Source organism: Pristiophorus japonicus, chromosome 9 (assembly GCF_044704955.1).
Source record: "Pristiophorus japonicus isolate sPriJap1 chromosome 9, sPriJap1.hap1, whole genome shotgun sequence".
In the NCBI taxonomy this organism is placed as follows: domain Eukaryota; kingdom Metazoa; phylum Chordata; class Chondrichthyes; family Pristiophoridae; genus Pristiophorus; species Pristiophorus japonicus.
Window position 1 is genome coordinate 198,091,932 of NC_091985.1, and position 20,522 is coordinate 198,112,453.

Here is a 20,522-nt window from a genome sequence, read left to right on the forward strand (position 1 = left end):
GCTCTCACCACCCCCCCCCCCCACCCAGCGCTCTCTCCACCCCCCCCCCCACCCAGCGCTCTCCACCCCCCCCCCCACCCAGCGCTCTCTCCACCCCCCCCCCACCCAGCGCTCTCTCCACCCCCCCCCCACCCAGCGCTCTCTCCACCCCCCCCCCCACCCAGCGCTCTCACCACACCCCCCCCCACCCAGCGCTCTCACCACCCCCCCCCCCACCCAGCGCTCTCTCCACCCCCCCCCACCCAGCGCTCTCTCCACCCCCCCCCCACCCAGCGCTCTCACCACCCCCCCCCACCCAGCGCTCTCACCACCCCCCCCCCCACCCAGCGCTCTCTCCACCCCCCCCCCCACCCAGCGCTCTCTCCACCCCCCCCCCACCCAGCGCTCTCTCCACCCCCCCCCCCACCCAGCGCTCTCTCCACCCCCCACCCCACCCAGCGCTCTCACCACACCCCCCCCCACCCAGCGCTCTCACCACACCCCCCCCCACCCAGCGCTCTCACCACCCCCCCCCCACCCAGCGCTCTCTCCACCCCCCCCCCACCCAGCGCTCTCTCCACCCCCCCCCCCACCCAGCGCTCTCTCCACCCCCCCCCCCACCCAGCGCTCTCTCCACCCCCCCCCCCACCCAGCGCTCTCACCACCCCCCCCCCACCCAGCGCTCTCACCACCCCCCCCCCACCCAGCGCTCTCACCACCCCCCCCCACCCAGCGCTCTCACCACCCACCCAGCGCTCTCACCACCCACCCAGCGCTCTCTCCACCCCCCCCCCCACCCAGCGCTCTCTCCACCCCCCCCCCCACCCAGCGCTCTCTCCACCCCCCCCCCCACCCAGCGCTCTCTCCATCCCCCCCCCACCCAGCGCTCTCTCCATCCCCCCCCCACCCAGCGCTCTCTCCACCCCCCCCCCACCCAGCGCTCTCACCACCCCCCCCCCCCACCCAGCGCTCTCTCCACCACCCCCCCCACCCAGCGCTCTCTCCACCACCCCCCTCACCCAGCGCTCTCTCCACCACCCCCCCCACCCAGCGCTCTCTCCACCACCCCCCCCACCCAGCGCTCTCTCCACCACCCCCCCCACCCAGCGCTCTCTCCACCCCCCCCCCACCCAGCGCTCTCTCTCCACCCCCCCCCACCCAGCGCTCTCTCCACCCCCCCCACCCAGCGCTCTCTCCACCCCCCCCCACCCAGCGCTCTCTCCACCCCCCCCCACCCAGCGCTCTCTCCACCCCCCCCACCCAGCGCTCTCTCCACCACCCCCCCACCCAGCGCTCTCCTCCTCCCCCCCCCACCCAGCGCTCTCCTCCCCTCCTCCCCCACACCCAGCGCTCTCCTCCCCTCCCCCCCCCACCCAGCGCTCTCCTCCCCTCTCCCCCCCCACCCAGCGCTCTCCTCCCCTCTCCCCCCCCACCCAGCGCTCTCCTCCCCTCTCCCCCCCCACCCAGCGCTCTCCTCCCCTCTCCCCCCCCACCCAGCGCTCTCCTCCCCTCCCCCCCCCCCCACCCAGCGCTCTCCTCCCCTCTCCACCCCCCCCCACCCAGCGCTCTCCTCCCCTCTCCCCTCCCCCCCCCCCCACCCAGCGCTCTCCTCCCCTCCCCACCGCCCAGCATCACACTGACCTGTGGTACCGTGAATCTGCCTGCACTGTGATAAACTCTGCCACATCCTCCATCGCATCGAAGAACTCATTCTCGTCATCCTCGTCACTCAGGTCTCGGCTACTGCTGCTCCCTGAAAGCACAAAGCATTCCATAAGAACGTAAGAAATAGGAGCAGGAGTAGGCCATTTAACCCCTCGAGCCTGCTCCGCCATTTAACACGATCATGGCTGATCTGATCAGGGACTCAGCTCCACTTCTCTGCACGCTCCCCATAACCCTTTATTCCCTTATCGCTCAAAAATCTGTCTATCTCTACCTTATATATATTCAAGCTCCCCGCTCATTATAGGCGGTCCCTGGAACGAGGAAGACTTGCTTCCACAATAGTTCACAGATGTTTCAATGAAGGACCCGATGTTCCAGTCCTGAACTCCAGTTGAGGGGGTGGAAGATGCCTGCGCGTGGATTTTTGTTTAACGTGGGGTGACCGTTGCACACCAGCCACCACACGGGCCCGACAGAGTTCGGCCTTTATCCAGTGGCAAGGGTTAACCAGGACCACTGGAGACTTGCTCTGCTGCACCGACCTTGTGCACTCACACATATCGCAGTGTGGGCTGGGCCCGTGCTGGCCCTGGGCCCTTGGCTCTTCTGGGCCCCGTACCCTCATTCGCCGCACCTTCGCCCACGACGTTCCAGGGCCCGGCACTCCAGGCTCGATTTATCGCCCCGAGCGTTTCCTCCTACAGTCATCGTCTACACCCCACCAGGCCATGCCAACTGCACCCCCAAAACATTGCCCTTCTTCCCTTTGCTTGGCGTCTGCAGCAAATGGCTCCTTATAGGCAGCAATTTCAATCTTGACCTCGACTGGAGACAGTTCTCCCCCAAACTGGATATATTCCCATCCTTGTATAAATTCTACCACCCATATCGACATCCACCCCTTCAATCCCATCATCATGCATGGCCTTTCTGCACCACTCAATCACGACTAAGCTACATCTGACCACTTCCTCATATCCCACGTTCCCCTGTCAGTTTCAACCTCCACTTTCATCATTCATCGATGGGTCATCAGTCGATTGTGCCGCTCTCGGTTGTCTCGCTCCATGGGACTGGCATTGCATGGTTTCCAATTGCACGGAGTTGAACGCAGCCAAAGCATCTCTAGCAATTGCATCCCTTCCCATTCCTTCACAGTCACCTCCAAATCGCCCAAAAATCTGGCAATGGCCCCTCCTCTTTTCTCATTTACATTGTCAGCCTTAGCTCTCTGGTAGCACACGCACCTCAGTCAGGTGGTCATGGATTCAAGCCCCACTCGATGCTCGAGTGCATAATCTAGACTGACCAGTTCAATACTGAGGGAGTGTTGCAGTGTCAAAAAGGCCTTCTTTCGAATGAGACATTAAACCGAGACCATCTGTCTTCTGAGCACATCCCATTAGTGACTGCACTTCAAAATTAATTCCTTGGCATAAAGCATTTTGCCATCCTGAGGTGGTGAAAGGTTCTACAACCTTTGTTCAGCAACATCATACAGCGTCGATATTTTTATCAGTCATACCCAGCTCAGCCTCTCCAACAACTCTTCCAACCCATCCATCTGCTGTTGTCAAACTGCTTTTGATGCATCTTAATTTTCTTCAATTGAACATCCCTCAACTGAAGATTGCAAAGACTAAAGCACAGTCCCTTGCTACTGGTCCCATTCCCCCCTTCGTGCCACACTCTTGGGTTGAACCTTACGATTGGCAGCTTTGGCATCCTGTCCGATTCTGAGTTGAGTTTCAAATCCCACATTCCATCCATCACCAAGGCTACCTATTTCCACCCCCATCTCAGCCGCTCAAACCATCATCCATGCATTGATCGCCTCCACACTTAACTGCTCCAACACTCTCCTCGCTGGCTCACAGCCTCCATGGACTCAAACTTGTCCAAAACTCTGCGACACATATCCTATCCCGTCAAGTCCGTTCTTCAACCAAGCTTCTGATCACCTCTCCTAAGCTTCCCGTTTTTGATTCTGCGACTGTTTTTCATACACTTATCTGTGAACAACCTAGGATGTTTTCTTGTGTTGAAAACATCATATAAATTGAAGTTGTTTTATCAACAGACAGGTTGAAGTGTGGGACGGTTGATGAACAATGGTGTACATTTAAAGAGATATTTCACCAACTCAAGAAAAATATATTCCAGTAAGGAGGAAAGGATGCAAGAGAAAAGAAAGCCATCCCTGGCTAAAGAAATAAAGACGGTATCCAATTAAAACAAGGGCATCCAAAGTGACCAAAACTAGTGAGAGGACAGAAGATTGGGAAGTTTTTAAAAGTCAGTAAAGAATGACTAAAAAAATGATTAAGAAAGGGAAGATAGACTATGAAAGTAAACCAGCACAAAATATAAAAACAGATAGTAAGAGCTTCTACAGGTATACAAAAAGGAAGAGTGACTAAAGTAAATGTTGGTCCCTTAGAGGACGAGACCGCGGAATTAGTAATGGGAACATGGAGATGGAACTAAACTACAGAACCAGCGGGAAGCTGTTTAACCTACGCCGCCTCCAGGACAGGTCCAAGATCACCCCAACCTCCATCGTTGAGCTGCAGTATGCGGATGATGCCTGTGTCTGTGCACATTCAGAGGCTGAACTCCAGGATACAGTCAATGTATTCACTGAGGTATCTGAAAGCATGGGCCTTACGCTTAATATCCGTAAGACAAAGGTCCTCCACCAGCCTGTCCCCGCTGCACAGCACTGCCCTCCAATCATCAAGATCCACGGCGCGGCCCTCGACTACATGGACCATTTCCCATATCTCGGGAGCCTCTTAGCAACAAAGACAGACATTGATGCGGAGATTCAACATCGCCTCCAGTGCGCCAGTGCAGCCTTCGGCTGTCTGAGGAAAAGAGTGTTTGAAGACCAGACCCTCAAATCTACCACCAAGCTCATGGTCTACAGGGCTGTAGTAATACCTGCCCTCCTGTATGGATCTGAGGCATGGACGATGTATAGAAGGCACCTCAAGTCGCTGGAGATATACCAACGACGATGTCTCCGCAAGATCCTGCAAATCCCCTGGGAGGACAGGCGCACCAACATCAGTGTCCTCGAACAGGCCAACATCCCCAGTATTGAAGCACTAACCACACTCGATCAGCTTCGCAGGGCAGGCCACATAGTTCGCATGCCAGATACGAGACTCCCTAAGCAAATACGTTATGCGGAGCTTCTTCATGGTAAACGAGCCAAAGGTGGGCAGCGGAAACGTTATAAGGACACCCTCAAAGCCTCCCTGGTAAAGTGCGACATCACCACTGACACCTGGTCGAACCCCCCCTCCCCCCCCAAAGGTGGATAAAGTCCATCCGGGAGGGTGTTGAGCTTTTCGAGTCTCAACGCAAAGAGCGTGAAGAGGTCAAGCGCAGGCAGCGGAAGGAGCGCGCGGCAAACCAGCCCCACCCACCCACCCCCTCCCTCGATGAATGTCTGTCCCACCTCTAACAGGGTTTGTGGCTCTCGTATCGGATTGTTCAGCCATCGAAGAACTCACTTTGGGAGTGGAAACAAGTCCTCCTCGATTCCGAGGGACTGCCTATGATGATTCAATGACCCAGCCTCCACAGCTCTCTGGGGCAGATAATTCCATAGATTTACAACCCACAGAGAAGAAATTCCTCCTCATTTCAGTTCTAAATGGGCGACCCTTTATTCTGAAACTATGCCCCCTAGTTCTAGATTCCCCCACGAGGGAAAACATCCTCTCTGCATCTACCCTGTCGAGCCCCCTCAGAATCTTATACGTTTCAATAAGATCACCGAAACTTCAAGTATAGGCTCAATCCTGCTTCATAAATCAATCCCTTCATCTCAGGAATCAACCTAGTGCTAATCAGAGTAGAGGGAGCAGGATAGTTAGAATAAATAAGTGGCTTGAGCAGTGGTGCAAGAGGGAGGGATTCAAATTCCTGGGACATTGGAACCAGTTCTGGGGGAAGTGGGACCTGAACAAAAGGGACGATCTGCACTTGGGCAGGACTGGAACTGATGGGTCCAAGGGGTAACATTTGCTAATGTAGTTCGGGAGTGTTGAAACTAATATGACAGGGGGATGGGAACCTATGCAGCGAGACAGGGTGAAGTAATAGAGTCAGAAACAGATGGTAGAAAGGTAAAAAGCAATAGTGGAAGGCCGAGTAAACAAAGGCAAGAAACAAAAAGGGCCACGCTACATCATAATTCTAAAAGGACAAAGCGTGTTCAAAAAAACAAGCCTGAAGGCTTTGTGTCTTAATGCAAGGATTATCTGTAATAAGGTGGATGAATTAACTGCGCAAAAGATGTTAACAGATATGATGTGATTGGGGTTACAGAGACGTGGCTCCAGGATGATCAGGGTTGGGAACTCCACATCCAAGAGTATTCAACATTCAGGAAGGATAGAATAAAAGGAAAAGGAGGTGGGGTAGCATTGCTGGTTAAAGAGGAGATTAATGCAATAGTTAGGAAGGACATTAGCTTGGATGATGTGGAATCTATATGGGTAGAGCTGCAGAACACCAAAGGGAAAAAAACGTTAGTGGGAGTTGTGTATAGACCTCCAAACAGTAGTAGTGATGTTGGGGAGGGCATCAAACAGGAAATTAGGGGTGCATGCAATAAAGGTGCAGCAGTTATCATGGGTGACTTTAATATGCATACAGATTGGGCTAACCAAACTGGTAGCAATACAGTGGAGGAGGATTTCCAGGAGTGCATAAGGGATGGTTTTCTAGACCAATATGTTGAGGAACCAAATAGGGGGGAGGCCATCTTAGACTGGGTGTTGTGTAATGAGAGAGGATTAATTAGCAATCTCGTTGTGCAAGGCCCCTTGGGGAAGAGTGACCATAATATGGTGGAATTCGACATTAGGATGGAGAATGAAACAGTTAATTCAGAGACCATGGTCCAGAACTTAAAGAAGGGTAACTTTGAAGGTACGAGGCGTGAATTGGCTAGGATAGATTGGCGAATGATACTTAAGGGGTTGACTGTGGATGGGCAATGGCAGACATTTAGAGACCGCATGGATGAACTACAACAATTGTACATCCTGTCTGGCATAAAAATAAAAACGGGAAGGTGGCTCAACCGTGGCTATCAAGGGAAATCAGGGATAGTATTAAAGCCAAGGAAGTGGCATACAAATTGGCCAGAAATAGCAGCGAACCCGGGGACAGGGAAAAATTTAGAACTCAGCAGAGGACGACAAAGGGTTTGATTAGGGCAGGGAAAATAAGAGTACGAGAGGAAGCTTGCAGGGAACATTAAGACGGACTGCAAAAGCTTCTATAGATATGTAAAGAGAAAAAGGTTAGTAAAGACAAATGTAGGTTCCCTGCAGTAGAATCAGGGGAAGTCATAACAGGGAACAAAGAAATGGCAGACCAATTGAACAAGTACTTTGGTTCGGTATTCACGAAGGAGGACACAACGACATAGGTAAAAAAAAGGGATGAGGTCCTACGCAACGAATTTAAGGAACTAGGAGCTAAATTAAAAAGTAGGACCTCAAAAGTAGTAATCTCGGGATTGCTACCAGTGCCACGCGCTAGTCAGAGTAGGAATCGCAGGATAGCGCAGATGAATACGTGGCTTGAGCAGTGGTGCAGCAGGGACGGATTCAAATTCCTGGGGCATTGGAACCGGTTCTGGGGGAGGTGGGACCAGTACAAACCGGACGGTCTGCACCTGGGCAGGACCGGAACCAATGTCCTCGGAGGAGTGTTTGCTAGTGCTGTTGGGGAGGAGTTAAACTAATATGGCAGGGGGATGGGAACCAATGCAGGGAGACAGAGGGAAACAAAAAGGAGACAAAAGCAAAAGACAGAAAGGAGATGAGGAAAAGTGGAGGGCAGAGAAACCCAAGGCAAAGAACAAAAAGGGCCACTGTACAGCAAAATTCTAAAAGGACAAAAGGTGTTCAAAAAACAAGCCTGAAGGCTTTGTGTCTTAATGCAAGAAGTATCCATAATAAGGTGGATGAATTAACTGCGCAAATAGATGTTAACAAATATGATGCGATTGGGATTAGAGACATGGCTCCAGGATGATCAGGGCTGGGAACTCAACATCCAGGGGTATTCAACATTCAGGAAGGATAGAACAAAAGGAAAAGGAGGTGGGGTAGCATTGCTGGCTAAAGAGGAGATTAATGCAATAGTTAGGAAGGACATTAGCTTGGATGATGTGGAATCTATATGGGTAGAGCTGCAGAACACCAAAGGGCAAAAAACGTTAGTGGGAGTTGTGCACAGACCTCCAAACAGTAGTAGTGATGTTGGGGAGGGCATCAAACAGGAAATTAGGGGTGCATGCAATAAAGATGCAGCAGTTATAATGGGTGACTTTAATATGCACATAGATTGGGCAAACCAAACTGGAAGCAATACGGTGGAGGAGGATTTCCTAGAGTGCATAAGGGATGGTTTTCTAGACCAATATGTCGAGGAACCAACTAGGGAGGAGGCCATCTTAGACTGGGTGTTGTGTAATGAGAGAGGATTAATTAGCAATCTCGTTGTGCGAGGCCCCTTGGGGAAGAGTGACTATAATATGGTGGAATTCTGCATTAGGATGGAGAATGAAAGAGTTAATTCAGAGACCATGGTCCAGAACTTAAAGGCGGCTAACTTTGAAGGTATGAGGCGTGAATTGGCTAGGATAGATTGGCGAATGATACTTAAGGGGTTGACTGTGGATGGGCAATGGCAGACATTTAGAGACCGCATGGATGAAGTACAACAATTGTACATTCTTGTCTGGCGTAAAAATAAAAAAGGGAAGGTGGCTCAACCGTGGCTATCAAGGGAAATCAGGGATAGTATTAAAGCCAAGGAAGTGGCATACAAATTGGCCAGAAATAGCAGCGAACCCGGGGACTGGGAGAAATTTAGAACTCAGCAGAGGACGACAAAGGGTTTGATTTGGGCAGGGGAAATGGAGTGCGAGAAGAAGCTTGCAGGGAACATTAAGACAGATTGCCAAAGTTTTGATAGATATGTAAAGAGAAAAAGGTTAGTAAAGACAAACATAGGTTCCCTGCAGTCAGAATCAGGGGAGGTCATAACGGGGAACAAAGAAATGGCAGACCAATTGAACAAGTACTTTGGTTCGGTATTCATTAAGGAGGACACAAACAACCTTCCAGATATAAAAGGGGTCAGAGGGTCTAGTAAGGAGGAGGAACTGAGGGAAATCCTTATTAGTCAGGAAATTGTGTTGGGGAAATTGGTGGGATTGAAGGCCAATAAATCCCTAAGGCCTGATGGACTGCATCCCAGAGTACTTAAGGAGGTGGCCTTGGAAATAGCGGATGTATTGACAGTCATTTTCCAACATTCCATAGACTCTGGATCAGTTCCTATGGAGTGGAGGGTTGCCAATGTAACCCCACTTTTTAAAAAAGGAAGGAGAGAGAAAACAGGGAATTATAGACCGGTCAGCCTGACATCAGTAGTGGGTAAAATGATGGAATCAATTATTAAGGATGTCATAGCAGCACATTTGGAAAGAGGTGACATGATAGGTCCAAGTCAGCATGGATTTGTGAAAGGGAAATCATGCTTGACAAATCTTCTGGAATTTTTTGAGGATGTTTCCAATAGAGTGGACAAGGGAGAACCAGTTGATGTGGTGTATTTGGACTTTCAGAAGGCTTTCGACAAGGTCCCACACAAGAGATTAATGTGCAAAGTTAAAGCACATGGGATTTGGGGTAGTGTGTTGACGTGGATTGAGAACTGGTTGGCAGGCAGGAAGCAAAGAGTAGGAGTAAATGGCTACTTTTCAGAATGGCAGGGAGTGACTAGTGGGGTACCGCAAGGTTCTGTGCTGGGGCCCCAGCTGTTTACACTGTACATTAATGATTTAGACGAGGGGATTAAATGTAGTATCTCCAAATTTGCGGATGACACTAAGTTGGGTGGCAGTGTGAGCTGCGAGGAGGATGCTATGAGGCTGCAGAGTGACTTGGATAGGTTAGGTGAGTGGGCAAATGCATGGCAGATGAAGTATAATGTGGATAAATGAGAGGTTATCCACTTTAGTGGTAAAAACAGAGACAGACTATTATCTGAATGGTGACAGATTAGGAAAAGAGGAGGGGCAACAAGACCTGGGTGTCATGGTACATCAGTCATTGAAGGTTGGCATGCAGGTTCGGCAGGCGGTTAAGAAAGCAAATGGCATGTTGGCCTTCATAGCGAAGGGATTTGAGTACAGGGGCAGGGAGGTGTTGCTACAGTTGTACAGGGCCTTGGTGAGGCCACACCTGGAGTATTGTGTACAGTTTTGGTCTCCTAACCTGAGGAAGGACATTCTTGCTATTGAGGGAGTGCAGCGAAGGTTCACCAGACTGATTCCCGGGATGGCGGGACTGACATATCAAGAAAGACTGGATCAACTGGGCTTGTATTCACTGGAGTTCAGAAGAATGAGGGGATCTCATAGAAACGTTTAAAATTCTGACGGGTTTAGACAGGTTAGATGCAGGAAGAATGTTCCCAATGTTGGGGAAGTCCAGAACCAGGGGTCACAGTCTCAGGATAAGGGGGAAGCCATTTTGGACCGAGATGAGAAGAAACTTCTTCACCCAGAGAGTGGTGAACCTGTGGAATTCTCTACCACAGAAAGTTGTTGAGGCCATTTCACTAAATATATTCAAAAAGGAGTTAGATGTAATCCTTACTACTAGGGGGATCAAGGGGTATGGCGAGAAAGCAGGAATGGGGTACTGAAGTTGCATGTTCAGCCATGAACTCATTGAATGGCAGTGCAGGCTAGAAGGGCCGAATGGCCTATTCCTGCACATATTTTCTATGTTTCTATGTTTCTCTGAATTGCCTCCAATGCAAGTATATCTCCCCTTAAATATGGAGAGCAAAACTGTATGCAGTCATCATTATCATAGGCGGTCCCTCAAAACGAGGATGTCTTGTTTCCACGTCAAAAAAAAGGATGAGTTCACAAGTGTTTCAATGAAGGAACCGAACTACATCCTGTAGGATGGAAGATGCCTGCGCGTGGATTTTTTTAATGTGTGGTGGCCGTTGCACACTAGCCACCATCAGGGCTTGACAGAGCCAGGTCTTGGTCCAGTGGCAAGGATTACCGAAGACGACTGGAGACCAGTGCGCACACATATCGCTGGTCTATGCTGCCCCTGTGCCCGAACTCGCGCCTCTCCAGGGCCACGAACACGTCCCCCCCCCCCACCCCCAGTCTCTCACCGCTCCTTCGCCCCGACCTCACTGCTCCTGCTGTATCTGCCCACGCTCCAATCACCAACCTGGTTCTTGATGACGTCACTCTTCACAGCCGTCGCCCTCCTTGCACCAGCTCGTGCTGTACCTTGTAGTGGCACGCCTCCACGCTGCCCATGGCCGCCGCTCGCTGCTCCTTTTATGGCCCCGACCTGCCGCTGATGTTCCCTCACAGGTCGGGGGCTCCACGTGTGGCTTCACCAATACCCTGTACAGTTGTAGCAGGACTTCTCTGCTTTTACACTCCATCCCCCTTGCAATTAAGGTCAACATTCCATTTGCCTTCCTGATCACTTGCTGTACCTGCATACTAACTTTTTCCGTTTCATGCACAAGGACCTCTAGCTCCCTCCGCACTGAAGTATTTTATAATCTCTCCATTTGAATAATAATTTGCTTTTTTATTTTTCCTGCCAAAGTGGATAACCTCTCAGTTTCCCACATTATACTGCATCTGCCAAATGTTTGCCCACTCACTTAGCCTGTCTATATCCCATTGCAGATTCTTTATGTCCTCCTCACAATTTGCTTTCCCACCCATCTTTATACCATCAGCAAACTTGGCAACAGTACACTCGATCCCTTCATCCAAGTCATTAATATAGATTGTAAATAGTTGAGGCCCCAGCACTGATCCCCCTGCGGCACCCTACTAGTTACCGTTTGCCAACCGGAAATTACCCATTTATCTGGACTCTCTTCTATTAGTTAGCCAATCCTCTATCCATGCTAATATATTACCCCAACCCCATGAACTCTTATCTTGTGCAGTAACCTCTGATGTGACACCTTATCGAATGCTTTCTGGAAATCCAAATACATGACATCTACTGGTTTCCCCTTATCCACCCTGTTCGTTACATCCTCAAAGAACTCCAGCAAATTTGTCAAACATGATTTCCCTTTCATAAAACCATGCTGTTTCTGCTTCACCATTATGCTTTCCAAATGCCCTGCCACTACTTCCTTAATAATGGACTCCAGCATTTTCCAACCGACAGATGTTAGGCTAACTGGTCTATAGTTTCCTGCTTTTTGTCTGCCTCCTTTATTTAAAAATAGGGGCATTACATTTGTGGTTTTCCAATCCGCTGGGACCTCTCCAGAATTCAACCAATGCATCCACAATCTATGCAGCCACTTCTTTTAAGACCCGAGGATGCAGGCCATCAGGTCCAGGGGACTTGTCCACCTTTAGTCCCATTATTTTACCGAGTATTCTTTCTTTAGTGATAGTTTTAAGTTCCTCCTTCCCTATAGCCCCTTGATTATCTATTATTGGGATGTCTTCTACCATGAAGACTGATACAAAATATTTGTTCAAAGTCTCTGCCATTTCCCTGATCCCCATTAATTCCCAAGTCTCATTCCGAGGGAGCAACATTTACTTTAGCTGCTCTCTTCCTTTTTCTACACCTGTAAAAGCTCTTACTACCTGTTTTTATATTTCTTGCTAGTTTACTCTCATAATCCATCTTCTCTCTCGATTATTTTTTGTCGTCCTTTGCTGGTTTTTAAAAATTTCCCAATCCTCTGGCCTCTCATTAATCTTGGCAACATTGTATGCCATTGTTTTCAAATTGATACCATCCTTTACTTTCTTAGTTAGCCATGATAGTTCTCCCTTCTTAGTCTTTTCTTCTCACTGGAACATATTTTTGTTGAGTTATGAAATATCTCCTTCAATGTTTTCCACTGCTCATCAACCGTCCCACACTTTAATCTGTTTTCCCAGTCCACTTTAGCCAACTCTGCCTTCATACCTTTGTAATCACCTTTATTTAAGCTTAGGACACTGGTTTGAGTCCCAAATTTCTCATCCTCCAAGTGAATTTGAAATTCAACCATGCTATGATCACTCTTTTAGAGGATCCTTTATTGAGAGATCATTTATTAAACCTGTCTCATTACACTGTACCAGATCTAAGACAGCCTGCTCCCTGGTTGGTTCCGCAACGTACTGTTCAAGGAAACTATCCCGGATCCACTCTACGAACTCTTCCTCAAGGCTACCTCGGCCAATTTGATTTGTCCAATCACTATGAAGATTAAAATCGCCCATGATTATTGCCGTTCCTTTTTTACATGCCTCCATTATTTCTTGATTTATACTCTGTCTAACAGTGTGGCTACTGTTAGGGGGCTATAGACTACACCCACCAATGAATTCTTCCTCTTATTACTCCTTATCCCCACCCAAATTGATTCTACATCTTGATCACTCCAGGGAGCAGTGCGAGCTAGTGCAGGAGGGCGACAGTAGCGAAGATTGACGTCAGCAAGGTCCAGGTCGGTGATTGGAGCGTGGGCAGATACAGCGAGAGACTGGAGAGACGCGATCGGGGCCCAGGAGAGGTGCGAGTTCGGGGCCAGGGGCAGCACGGGCCAGCCCACACTGCGGTGTGCGCGCGCACTAGGTCCGTGCAGCAGAGCAGGTCTCCAGTTGTCTTGGATAACCCTTGCCACTGGACCAAGACCTAGCTCTGTCAAGCGTGTGCGGCCACCACACGTTAAAAGAATCCACGCACAGGCATCTTCCACCGTTCAGGACCTGGGATACTAGGTCCTTCATTGAAACACCTGTGAACGCATCCTTTTTTGGCGTGGAAGCAAGTCATCCTCGTTTCGAGGGACTGGCTGTGATGAAGTCTACTGAGCCAATATCAATTCTCACTACTGCACTCTCATCTTTTATTAACAGAGCTATCTCCTTTTCCTTTGTCTACCCTTCCGAATTGTCAAATATTCCTGAATATTCAGTTCCCAGTTTTGGTCACCTTGTAACCACGTCTCCGTAATGGCTGCCCCTGGGCCCTCACTTCTTCTGGGCTCCAGACTCACGCCCCTCTTGGGCCCAGTCACTCCCCTTCTACAAACTCTGCCACTCCCACACTGCTATATATGCGTGCACACGAGGCCTGTGTTGCAGAGCTGGTCTCCAGTCGTCTCGGGTAATCTTTGCCACTGGACCAAGACCGAGCTCTGTCAAGCCCGTGTGGTGGCTGTTGTGCAACGGCCACCACACGTTAAAAAATCCAAGCACAGGCATCTTCCACCCTTCAGGATGTCGTTCAGGACCTGGAATATTATACCCTTCATTGAAACACCCGTGACCTCATTCCTTTTTGGCGTGTAAGCAAGTTATCCTCGCTTCGAAGGACTGCCAATGATGCAATGGCTATCAAATCAGACCCATTTATACCCATTTGTGCCGTCAACTCGTCTATCGTATTACAAATGCTGCATACATTCAGATAAAGAGCTTTTAACTTTGTGTTTTTAACATTTTTCGTTGCTTTTACCCCACTTTCTGATACACTCATGATTATACGTTCTGCCCCTTCCCGTCACACTCTGGTTATCATTTACCCCATCACTAGCTAGAGGATTTGAATATAGAAGCAGGGAGGTCTTACTACAGTTGTACAGGGCCTTAAGTGAGGCCTCACCTGGAATATTGCGTTCAGTTTTGGTCTCCTATTCTGACGTTCTTGCTATCGAGGGAGTGCAGCGAAGTTTCACCAGACTGATTCCTGGGATGGCTAGGCTGTCATGAGGAGAGACTGAATCAACTGGGCCTTTATTCACTGGAATTTAGAAGGATGAGAGGGGACCCCATAGAAGCATGTAAGATTCTGACTGGACTGGACAGGTTAGATGCAGGAAGAATGTTCCCGATGTTGGAGAAGTCCAAAACCATGGGACACAGTCTAAGGATAAGGGGTAGGCCATTTAGGACTGAGATGAGGAGAAACTTCTTCACTCAGAGTTGTTAACCTGTGGAATTCCCTGTCGCAGAGAGCTGTTGATGCCAGTTCACTGGATATATTCAAGTTGGAGTTAGAAATGGCCCTTACGGTTAAGGGGATCAAGGGGTATGGAGAGAAAGCAGGAAAGGGGTACTGAAGGAATGATCAGCCATGATCTTATTGAATGGCGGTGCAGGCTCAAAGGGCAGAATGGCCTACTCCTGCACCTATTTTCTATGTTTCTATGTTTCCCCAGCACTATTGCCTTCTCCATTCTCTTTAGATTTTTTAAATTTCCGCTCACCTGAATTTAATTTTGTTGCGTATTTAACCCTTGGCAACCTATATCACACCACCACCAGAGGGCCTAACCGTTGGAGTCCCAAGGGATCCCAGCATCCCTTGGGAGCACAGTATATAAGCAGGCCACCCATGCAGCACCGGCACTCTGGAGTCTAATTAAAGGAGCTAAGGTCACACTTGCTCATAGTACTCAGTTTCATCCATTATGAGCGTAACAAGTTTAAATCCCTCTCTACAGCCCTAGTTATTCGATTCGCCAGGACACTAGTCCCAGTATGGTTCAAATGAAGCCCGTCCCAACAGAACAGCTCCCTCTTGCCCCAGTACACCAGGAATCGAAACCCATTTCTCCCACACCAGTCTTAAAGGGTAAGCCATTTAGGACCGAGATGAGGAGAAACTTCTTCACCCAGAGAGTGGTGAACCTGTGGAATTCTCTACCACAGAAAGTTGTTGAGGCCAATTCACTAAATAGATTCAAAAAGGAGTTAGATGTAGTCCTTACTACGGGGGGGGGGGGGGGGGGGGGGAAATCAAGGGGTATGGCGAGAAAGCAGGAATGGGGTACTGAAGTTGCATGTTCAGCCATGAACTCATTGAATGGCGGTGCAGGCTCGAAGGGCCGAATGGCCTACTCCTGCACCTATTTTCTATGTTTCTATGTCTTCGAGCTACACGTTCATCTCTCTGATCTTATTTACCCTATGCCAATTTGCTCGTGGCTCAGGTAGTAATCCAGAAATTATTACCTTTGTGGTACTGCTTTTTAATGTGGCCGCTCGCTGCTCATATTCCCCCAGCAGAACCTCTTTATTTGTCCTATCTATGTCGTTGGTACCCACGTGGACCACGACAACTGGATCGTCCCCTCCCACTCCAAGTTCCTCTCCAGCCCAGACGGGATGTCCTTAACCCTGGCACCGGGCAAGCACCAGAGAGTGGGGGGGGGGGGGGGGGGACATCAAAGGGTCAACGGGCGAAGTGAGGCAGTGAGCGCAAGACAGGCAGACACAGAGGGGCAGAAACCTGGGTCCTTCCTGCTCTGTATAAGGCTTAATACCACCCTAGGCAGTGCAGGTTATAAACTGATTTCCATCGCTCCAGCATTGGTGGCTTTGCCTTCAGCTGCTTCGGGCCTCAAGCTCTGGAACTTCTTCCCCAAACCTCTCCGTCTCTTTCCTCCTGCAAGACGCTCTTTAAAAGCTACCACTTTGACCAAGCTTTTGGTCACCTGCCCCAATATCTCATGTGGCTCGATGTCAAATTTTGATAACGCTCCTGTGATGCACCTTGGGACGTTTCACTTCGGGGAGCAGAGTGGTGAGTCGTGAGGCACGGCGGGAGTCGGAGGAACGGCCTATAAAAGGCCCCATCAGCCGGGGAGCAGAGTGGAGAGTCAGGAGGCTAGCTGGTGCAGGGAGAGAAGGCAAAGAAGTAGAAAGAAATCAAAGGGTGACGTCACAGCCAAGGGGATAAGTGATTGTCTGGTGATTGGAGAGTAGTTTTTCTTTTTCTTTTCCTTTATCAGTAGGTAACCTTGATCATTGATGTTGCCAAATTAAGTTAACCTAGAGGTTAAGTCAGGGCAGGAGAGGTCAGATACGTGTCATGCTCCTCCTGTGCTATGAGGGAACTCGGGCGCTTTGTGTCTCTGACGACTACATGTGCGGGAAGTGTATCCTGCTGCAGCTCCTGACAGACCGCATTGCGGCACTAGAGCTACGGGTGGATTCACTCTGGGGCATCCGCGATGCTGAGGATGCCGTGAATAGCACGTTTAGTGAGTTGGTCATACCGCAGGTAAAGGTTACACAGATAGATAGGGAATGGGTGACCAACAGGAAGAGCAGTGGAAGGAAGATAGTGCAGGGGTCCCCTGCGGTCATCCCCCTCCAAAACAGATACACCGTTTTGGGTACTGTTGGGAGGAGGGGGGGGGGGATGACTCATCAGGGGAGGGCAGCAGCAGCCAAGTTGCTGGCACTGTGCGTGGCTCTGCTGGATAGGAGGGCAAGTAAAAGATTGGGAGAGCTATAGTGGTAGTGGATTCTATTGTACTGGGAATTGACAGACATTTCTGCGGCCGCAATCGAGATTCCAAGATGGTATGTTGCCTCCCTGGTGCAAGGGTCAAGGATTTCTCGGAGCGGCTGCAGGACATTTTGGAGGGGGAGGGTGAACAGCCAGTTGTCATGGTGCAATAGGTACCAACGATATCGGTAAAAAATGGGATGAGGTCCTACAAGCTGAATTTAGGGAGCTAGGAGTTAAATTAAAAAGTAGGACCTCAAAGGGTAGTAATCTCAGGATTGCTACCAGTGCCACATGCTAGTCAGAGTAGGAATCGCAGAATAGCTCAGAAGAATACGTGGCTTGGGCAGTGGTGCAGAAGGGAGGGACTCAAATTCCTGGGACATTGGAACCGGTTCTGGGGGAGGTGGGACCAGTACAAACCGGACGGTCTGCACCTGGGCAGGAGGGAACCAATGTCTTAGGGGGAGTGTTTGCTAGTGCTGTTGGGGAGGGGTTAAACTAATATGGCAGGGGGATGGGAACCTATGCAGGGAGACAGAGGGAAGTAGAATGGGGACAGAAGCAAAAGATAGAAAGTAAAAGTAAAAGTGGAGGGCAGAGAAACCCAAGGCAAAAATCAAAAAGGGCCAGAGTACAGCAAAATTCTAAAAGGGCAAAGTGTGTTTAAAAGACAACCCTGAAGGCTGTGTGCCTCAATGCGTGGAGTATTCGTAATAAGGTGGACAAATTAACTGCGCAGGCAGCAACTAACGAATATGATATAATTGGCATCACGGAGACATGGCTCCAGGTTGACCAAGGCTGGGAAGTCAACATCCAGGGGTATTCAACATTCATGAAGGATAGGGGTGGCATTGCTGGTTAAAGAGGAATTTAACACAATAGTAAGGAAGGACATTAGCTTGGATGATGTGGCATCTGTATGGGTGCAGTTTCGGAATACCAAAGGGCAGAAAACGTGAGTGGGAGTTGTGTACAGACCACCAAACAGTAGTAGTGAGGTTGGGGACAACATCAAACAAGAAATTAGGGATGCGTGCAATAAAGGTACAGCAGTTATCATGGGCGACTTTAATCTACATATAGATTGGGCTAACCAAACTGGTAGCAATACAGTGGCAGAGGATTTCCTGGAGTGTATTAGGAATGGTTTTTTAGACCAATATGTCAAGGAACCAACGAGAGGGCTGGCCACCCTAAACTGGGTGATGTGTAATGAGAAAGGACTAATTAGCAATCTTGTTATGAGAGGCCCCTTGGGGAAGAGTGACCATAATATGGTAGAATTCTTTATTAAGATGGAGAGTGACACAATTAATTCAGAGACGAGGGTCCTGAACTGAAGGAAAGGTAACTTCGATGGTTTGAGGCGTGAATTGGCTAGAATAGACTGGCGAATGATACTTAAAGGGTTGACGGTGGATAGGCAATGGCAAACATTTAAAGATCACATGGATGAACTTCAACAATTGTACATCCCTGTCTGGAGTAAAAATAAAACGGGGGGGGGGGGGGGGGGGAGGGGAAGGTGGCTCAACGTGGCTAACAAGGCAAATTAGAGGTAGTGTTAAATCCAAGGAAGAGGCATATAAATTGGTCAGAAAAGCAGCAACCTGAGGACTGGGAGAAATTTATAGTTCAGCAGAGGACAAAGGGTTTAATTAGGAAAGGGAAAATAGAGTATGAGAGGAAGCTTGCTGGCAACATAAAAACTGACTGCAAAAGATTCTACAAGTATGTGAAGAGTGAGTGGAGAGCAAAAGATGGAGTGAGTGGAGAGCAAAAGATGAGTGAGTGGAGAGCAAAAGATGAGTGAGTGGAGAGCAAAAGATGAGTGAGTGGAGAGCAAAAGATGAGTGAGGGAGAGCAAAAGATGAGTGAGTGGAGAGCAAAAGATGAGTGAGTGGAGAGCAAAAGATGAGTTGAGTGGGAGAGCAAAAGATGAGTGAGTGGAGAGCAAAGATGAGTGAGTGGAGAGCAAAAGATGAGTGAGTGGAGAGCAAAAGATGAGTGAGTGGAGAGCAAAAGATGAGTGAGTGGAGAGCAAAAGATGAGTGAGTGGAGAGCAAAAGATGAGTGAGTGGAGAGCAAAAGATGAGTGAGTGGAGAGCAAAAGATGAGTGAGTGGAGAGCAAAAGATGAGTGAGTGGAGAGCAAAAGAGATGAGTGTGAGCAAAAGATGAGTGAGTGGAGAAGCAAAAGATGAGTGAGTGGAGAGCAAAAGATGAGTGAGTGGAGAGCAAAAGATGAGTGAGTGGAGAGCAAAAGATGAGTGAGTGGAGAGAAAAGATGAGTGAGTGGTGAGCAAAAGATGAGTGAGTGGAGAGCAAAAGATGAGTGAGTGGAGAGCAAAAGATGAGTGAGTGGAGAGCAAAAGATGAGTGAGTGGAGAGCAAAAGATGAGTGTGAGGGAGAGCAAAAGGTGAGTGAGTGAGAGCAAAAAGTGAGTGAGTGGAGAGCAAAAGGTGAGTGAGTGGAGAGCAAAAGGGAGAGGAGTGGAGAGCAAAAGGTGAGTGAGTGGAGAGCAAAAGGTGAGTGAGTGGAGAGCAAAAGGTGAGTGAGTGGAGAGCAAAAGGTGAGTGAGTGGAGAGCAAAGGTGAGTGAGTGGAGAGCAAAAGGTGAGTGAGTGGAGAGGAAAGTGAGTGAGGAGCAAAGGTGAGTGAGTGGAGAGCAAAAGGTGAGTGAGTGGAGAGCAAAAGGTGAGTGAGTGGAGAGCAAAAGGTGAGTGAGTGGAGAGCAAAGGTGAGTGAGTGGAGAGCAAAGGTGAGTGAGTGGAGAGCAAAGGTGAGTGAGTGGAGAGCAAAAGGTGAGTGAGTGGAGAGCAAAAGATGAGTGAGTGGAGAGCAAAAGATGAGTGAGTGGAGAGCAAAAGATGAGTGAGTGGAGAGCAAAAGATGAGTGAGTGGAGAGCAAAAGATGAGTGAGTGGAGAGCAAAAGATGAGTGAGTGGAGAGCAAAAGATGAGTGAGTGGAGAGCAAAAGATGAGTGAGTGGAGAGCAAAAGATGAGTGAGTGGAGAGAGAGTGAGAGCAAAAGATGAGTGAGTTGGAGAGCAAAAGAGGAGTGGTGGAGAGCAAAAGAGGAGTGAGTGGAGAGCAAAAGATGAGTGGTGGAGAGCAAAAGATGAGTGAGTGGAGAGCAAAAGATGAGTGAGTGGAGAGCAAAAGATGAGTGAGTGGAGAGCAAAAGATGAGTGAGTGGAGAGCAAAAGATGAGTGAGTGGAGAGCAAAAGATGAGTGAGTGGAGAGCAAAAGTGAGTGAGTGGAGAGCAAAAGATGAGTGAGTGGAGAGCAAAAGGTGAGTGAGTGGAGAGCAAAAGGTGAGTGAGTGGAGAGCAAAAGGTGAGTGAGTGGAGAGCAAAAGGTGAGTGAGTGGAGAGCAAAAGGTGAGTGAGTGGAGAGCAAAAGGTGAGTGAGTGGAGAGCAAAAGGTGAGTGAGTGGAGAGCAAAAAGGTGAGTGAGTGGAGAGCAAAAGGTGAGTGAGTGGAGAGCAAAGGGGAGTGAGTGGAGAGCAAA

General features: G+C 49.4%; 1 protein-coding gene across 1 annotated transcript in view; it reads right to left on the reverse strand.

The window, feature by feature from the left end:
• Positions 1 to 20,522, reverse strand: part of LOC139274042 (oxysterol-binding protein 1-like) — a 93,564-nt gene that overhangs the window by 28,177 nt on the left and 44,865 nt on the right. Inside the window, exon 5 of the mRNA XM_070891096.1 lies at positions 1,617 to 1,732. Within this exon, the coding sequence (XP_070747197.1) occupies positions 1,617 to 1,732 (116 nt within the window). The remainder of the gene's footprint in view (positions 1 to 1,616; positions 1,733 to 20,522) is intronic.